Source organism: Eucyclogobius newberryi, unplaced genomic scaffold, assembly GCF_026437365.1.
Source record: "Eucyclogobius newberryi isolate DKJ021-1_F unplaced genomic scaffold, fEucNew1.0.hap1 SCAF_36, whole genome shotgun sequence".
Lineage (NCBI taxonomy): Eukaryota > Metazoa > Chordata > Actinopteri > Gobiiformes > Gobiidae > Eucyclogobius > Eucyclogobius newberryi.
The window spans coordinates 43,553-50,216 of record NW_027316012.1 but is presented as its reverse complement, the minus strand read 5'-3'; the positions used below and the strand labels follow the sequence as shown (position 1 = coordinate 50,216).

Below are 6,664 nucleotides of genomic sequence, written 5' to 3'. Positions count from 1 at the left end.
CTTATCCCGCTTGAAAGTTCTGATTTATAAACCTTTGGAATTTTCTTAAATCTTTAAATCTAATGCGGGTTAGGCTCAAAAAGTGTCGTTGTTTTATAATTCTAGCTCTGGTGGAAGCTTCAGTTGTGTGAAAATGATACCCATGTTATTAAAGAATAGCTAACGTTTAAGGTTTATGATTTATGATTTCACTTCCTGTTTGTAATTGATGACATCACACTAGGAAATTACCCAGCCAACACCGGGCCAAAGCTAACCTAGCTCACCTAATTGACAAATACAAATATATGAGAGCGACTTTATTTGGTTTAATTAATGTTTATAGGTTATAGAAGTTGTTTATTTGTGTAAATTCTAAACTTTGACTGGAATGAGGAATCCTGGTGTGATGTCACTTCCTGTCACAAATACCTGCTTGAATGGTGTAAAACTATAATTCATACGGTATGTACGACAGGTATTAATACACCAAATAAAGCCACAAATAGACCATCGTAAAAACCTGTCAGAGGCACTTTAAATAAGGTAGGATACTATAAAATATAAAATAAATATAACTATTTATATTATAAATCATCAAATCTAGAATGAATATAAATATAAACACAGCAAAAAGCAAGACAAAAGCACAAAGAGATTCTATGAAATCACTTTATTCTGAGCGTGAGGTGATTCCACTTTTGCAGTATAGTTACACACTGGATCCTGGCTCTACAAGGCATGCAGCGAGGTGGACACACGGGACAAAACACACCGGTCTACAGCGCACAGCAGAGCATGCACACGTCACATACGGAGAGACTGTGCACAGACTGGTATCAATACACAACACCAAGACAGAACCACGACCAGTACAGACAAAAGAACCATCTCTGCAACTACAGCGACAAAAAAGAGAACACACAACGTTCAAGTCACAGCAAAAGTGGCACGTTTCTGGGCAGTTGGACGTTAGAGAGTGGACAGACAGAAATCGGTCATGATCTCGACAGAGTACTTTGGCAGTGAATAATAACGGGGCATTCATGTGGTCTTTGTAAACTCTGGAAAAGGTTTTTGTTGTTGAAAGTCTGGCCGACCTCCACGCTTCGTAGAAACATCTAAAATGTCACTGAACATTTCACTTTTCAGAAGGCTAGGAACAGTCGATCTGATTAACTGGCTGAATAGCAATCACAAACCAGTGAGTAAGTGAGTTTATATTCAACAAGAAATCCAGACTTTATTTATAATAACCCATGAACGCTCACAAATCGGAGCAGCAACTTCTCATATCAGACACACACATGAATGAGCCCAAAGCCTTTCGCGGTGCATTTCAGGATCATGACAATAGTTTAAAAGGCAGTGGAGGATGGACATTCAGAGTTTCACCTATAAATGGCTCCATGGAGGACATTGAAGATGGAAGTACTTTTCTGAGGGAACGATTTAGTCTTGGACAGTACATTTTCAGACTTCAAAGTTCCAAAGTTAAGACAACCTGATAATGTCTAAAATGGTCCACAGATGCGAGACAGGCGAGGTCTAGCTCTTTGGTCCAGCTCTCTGGAGATGGTTTGGGCAGTGGTTTTGGCAGAAGACACAGAACATGTTTAGGGCATTTCATATAGAAGTCAGGACGTGTGCAGTTCAGTTGAGAACACTGAACTTTTTCACCAAAAGTGACAGAAATCAACTACAAACATTGTCAGCCCTTTGCCGCCACAGCACGACACGGTCATCGATCATGGCAGCTAAAAGCAGTTTGAAATACTCCGGCCTCGTGCGGGTCCAACAGAGTGGACTTTCCAGCACCAGAGCAGTGGAATGTCTCGAGTATGTGGAATGTAAGAACTCACAGTGGAACAAAGCCTGGCCAGAAAGTCTTGTGAAAAGAATCTGGAGCTTTTGTGCCATTGCAGCGTCTGCCTGTAGCCTGGACATGTGGGGGCGCTAGTGTCCATGTCAGCACCACTACAGGTGTAAACTCGGGGGCAGCTTTGTGCTAAAATCTTAAATACATAATTGATTTGAGGTACACTGGAAGTTTACTGTTGACAGCCTCGCAAAGCCATTTGGTAACCTCCGGTGCAAAGGCCGCAGCTCGAATGGAAGGTCACATTTGTAACATCATTTAGACAATGTTAGTTGAATGTAAATATGATGTTCATGATGCAGGGCGGGGTGATGTGCCACAAAAAGAGCACTGATCACAATCTGTAGTTTATTATATTTCTGGTACACTTTGTAGCTTTTTATTGCCTTTCAGTGTAACTTAGTTCACACTTTCACAAAAACGGCATCAAAAATGCAACTAAACTGGAACTAAACCTGGAACTAACATAACAAACACTAAAGCCACTTACAGACATGACTTTCTGGGTGAAAGCTTGGGAGACAAGCAACAGTAGAACAGTAGAACTGTAGACAACAAATACAGTAGAATGTCCACCGAAGAGTCACAATGAGAGAACGCTCTCATCCAACAGGCCCATGTGGAATCCAGCCAGCACCAAACAAAGTGTGAACACACCAATGCAAAAGCTTTTTTTCTCCAAATCATCTGTGACTGGTTAAATCCGCCTTGGACACTAACCAATAGGATGATCCTGTTATCGCCTTGCTCCTTCATGACAAGCAGAAACACCATGAAGATCGTGTTATTGCTGTTCCACCAGGACCACGTACTTTCATTCTCCGGACCCTTCATATTGCACCACCAGGACCACGTACTTTCACTCTCCTGACCCTTCATATTGCACCACAAGGACCACGTACTTTCACTCTCCTGACCCTTCATATTGCACCACCAGGACCACGTACTTTCACTCTCCTGACCCTTCATATTGCACCACAAGGACCACGTACTTTCACTCTCCTGACCCTTCATATTGCACCACCAGGACCACGTACTTTCACTCTCCTGACCCTTCAAATTGCACCACCAGGACCACGTACTTTCACTCTCCTGACCCTTCAAATTGCACCACAAGGACCACGTACTTTCACTCTCCTGACCCTTCATATTGCACCACAAGGACCACGTACTTTCACTCTCCTGACCCTTCAAATTGCACAAGGACCACGTACTTTCACTCTCCTGACCCTTCATATTGCACCACAAGGACCACGTACGTTCACTCTCCTGACCCTTCATATTGCACCACAAGGACCACGTACTTTCACTCTCCTGACCCTTCATATTGCACCACAAGGACCACGTACGTTCACTCTCCTGACCCTTAATATTGCACCACAAGGACCACGTACTTTCACTCTCCTGACCCTTCAAATTGCACCACCAGGACCACGTACGTTCACTCTCCTGACCCTTCATATTGCACCACAAGGACCACGTACTTTCACTCTCCTGACCCTTCATATTGCACCATCGTCGCTCTCGTCACACTTTGGATGAAGATTTCCCATAAGTTGATGGAAGCAAATGAAAATGGAATGAGATTTTATTGATCTCAGCCAACAGGCTCTGGACAGACTTTAGTGGAAGAACATTTGAGTTCGCTTTTAAGTTCAAGAGAAAATGGAAATCAATTGTTATTGCTACCAATATCTGGCCATAATTAAATGTACATACATCAGCTGTACTTGACATTTACATGCGTGGACATGAGAGGGTCCATGAAGTGCCCGTCACAGTAAACACCACAGAACATCTGCCACAGCCGTGTGCAGGACCAAACAGCACCTGCCACAGCCGTGTGCAGGACCAAACAGCACCGGCAACCACGCACAGCAGGAGTCACATTCAGATATGATTTGGACAGTTGTATCAAGATAAAAATATGGCTTATAATCTTACTAATATTGATATACATCATATTTTACCCATATACATAAAACCGTTTTCATATGTACAAACTCAAAAGTGTGAGTGTTACGGAGATGAACACTGCAAACAGGAAATGCACTGGAGTTCAAATCATTTCACATTATATTTGATGACATTGAATGCATTTAGTGTGCAGGTCGAGCATGTTTTATTTGCTAATGTCTAACTTTATTTCATTATTATCACATTTGGAGTGGAGTAATACATTTTAAGTTACTCCATGAACAGAAGACAGCGAATAACAAGACAAGCTGCAAAGTGCCAAAGGGAAAACTAATCTTGATTTGAGGGTCTTGCTTTTTTAAACAAACTTCCAATATTTGTTTTTCTAATTTTATGAATGAAAATGTGCACTTAAAATGAGACAAAAGATGAACATGAACCGATGATTAAGCCAAAAACAAGAAAGCAAAGAGTTAAAATGACTCAAATATATTTAAATTGTTTGTTTGTTTGTTTGTTTGTTTGTTTGTACTTCCTTATGTTATACAATTTCACTTAAAATAAGACAAAATAGCTCAAATAAAGAAGTACAAATACAAAAACAGAAAACAAATAGACCAAAAGAAACTAAATAAATCAAAGTCAAAAATAGAACTATCAACTCAAGTAAACGTTTGCTTTTTGGAGTTCTGAGAGTGCACTAGAGCGCCCCCTGCAGCCCAGCAGAAGACAGGAGGGTGCGGACGACTGCTGTTGTCTTTTTTTACTTTTTCCCGAACATGTCCATGAGTGGGGCGGGGATGAATTTCATGACGGTGTCCACGATGCTCTCCTCCTCCTCCTCGTCGCCACAGCCGGTCGGGACAGCCTTCTTGGGGCGGGTCAAGCTGCCCTCAGAGGCCTGCTCCATGGCTGCCGCCGCCTCAGCCTCCTTCTCCTCCCTCTTCTTGATGCCGTACTGTAAAAACAAGGCTTTGAGTGAAATGAAACCCCTCCCACTTCCATTCTTCCAACTTTCATTGCGCGGCTCAAATGGTGCCCCAGGGAAGCTTTTTTTATTTATTTGACAAAACGCATATGATTTCATGTAATCTGATTTTGGGTGATCATTTACTATGTTTAGCCGCCTCAAACACAGGTAGAAATAAGGATGCACAGATTCAGGAGATAATATGGTTTTGACATCGCTTCCTTTCTACAGTTCCTCATGAGAACACTAATACCTCATACCTCAGCTGAAATACTTTTATAGTTACCATCAACATTTTCATATGTATGTTTCGGTGCGTAGGCTTAATTCAACAAGAATGGAAATGAGACTGGGGACTGACATGCAGCAAACTGACGAGAGCCAGACTTGAGCTCACGTCGCCGTGGTCTGCACCATACAGCAGGCGCATGGGCTTTCCATGGGCAGAATCGTGGTTAGAGCGCTCTTCTACACTCCAAAGTGGTATTCATTGCAAAATGTGTACATTCCTTGTTTTATGTTAGATAATACAGATGATACATTATATTTGTCCTTTAGCTTTATTGGGTTAAACATCAGCTTGTAGGGCTCAGATTAAGGATTTTCACTTGTATAGCGGTGCTGCTAAACAATCCGTTAATTTTCCGAAATTTGTATAGCAATTTCATAATTGCATAGCAAAACACGAAAGTGACTAACAATCAATATTTTCCAACACTATCATTTATTTAAATGTATTTGTAAACATTCTATTAAAGAAAACTCTTAACAAAATAACTTTTAAACACTTTTAAAACATTTTTTTTTTAAATAAAACTTGCAAATAAAATTAATTGTTGAACAAATTAATCAACAGAAATTCAGATGGCCTTATTTACAACTTTCTTCCATATCATCATCAATCAGATGACTATTTGCAGGAGTCTCATTTACATATTAATTGTCATTACACCCACAAAAAAAATGTGTTAAGCTTCTGATGGAAAAATAAAGGTTGCTGTGGTGACCATCATGGTGTATTTTATGTGTTATTCAAATTGTACCGCTCTATTTGACGTTCCATTCCATTTTTCATTTTTCTACTTGATGACAGTCCCTACGTACTCTCGTCACCGCTCCGGCTGCACATTTGATGACGGTCCCTAAGCGCGATACCGCTTATTCTGAACCCTGGCTTGAGCCTTTACTTTAGCATCTCGGTTTAAACAAATGCTAGCTTTTCTCTGACATCCAATGCAGCCACGCAGTTGTAATTATTGTGATTAGACAGTAGAAGTGTGTGTGAGTGTGTGTGTGTGTGTGTGTGTGTGCGTGCATGTGTGTGTGTGCGCGTGTGTGTGTGTGTGTGTGCGTCTGTGTGCGTGTGTGTGTGTGTGCGTGTGTGTGTGTGACAGGCCTAAACACAGTGAGGTGATTGTTTTACATGATCCTGTGTGAATAAGAGACATCAGAAGACAGAAAAAAACAATAAGTTGATGTTCTCTAGTCCTTGATAAGCCTCATTTAATCCATTCATCGCTCCATTTCCATTGTCGTGGTGCTGCCTTCTGCCTCACTCTGTGACTAAAGCATTTGTCTGGCTCTGTCGGGAGAAAGGAGGGGAATGGCCCAGATCATTGGAAAAACAATTGAATTGTTTTTTGGTTGGATTTAGAATATAATAAAACACTAAAAATGAGGAATATGTTGTCAGACCCTAAATAATTCTGGGTAATCATGTCCCATAATGCTTGAAAACAGATTTAGCATCCCATGTCAGGGTTTTTTAGTGCTATATAAAAAAGACACATGTAATGGTCAGTGTATGCCTCAGGCCAGTCCCACATATGTAATGGTCAGTGTATGCCTCAGGCCAGTCCCACATATGTAATGGTCAGTGTATGCCTCAGGCCAGTCCCATAGATGTAATGGTCAGTGTA

At 41.1% G+C, this 6,664-nt stretch overlaps 1 protein-coding gene across 1 annotated transcript in view; it reads right to left on the bottom strand.

The window, feature by feature from the left end:
* Positions 1-4,439: 4,439 nt before the first annotated feature.
* Positions 4,440-6,664, bottom strand: part of LOC140375965 (complexin-1-like) — a 45,668-nt gene continuing 43,443 nt past the window's right edge. Inside the window, exon 4 of the mRNA XM_072461959.1 lies at positions 4,440-4,733. Within this exon, the coding sequence (XP_072318060.1) occupies positions 4,539-4,733 (195 nt within the window). The 3' untranslated portion in view covers positions 4,440-4,538. The remainder of the gene's footprint in view (positions 4,734-6,664) is intronic.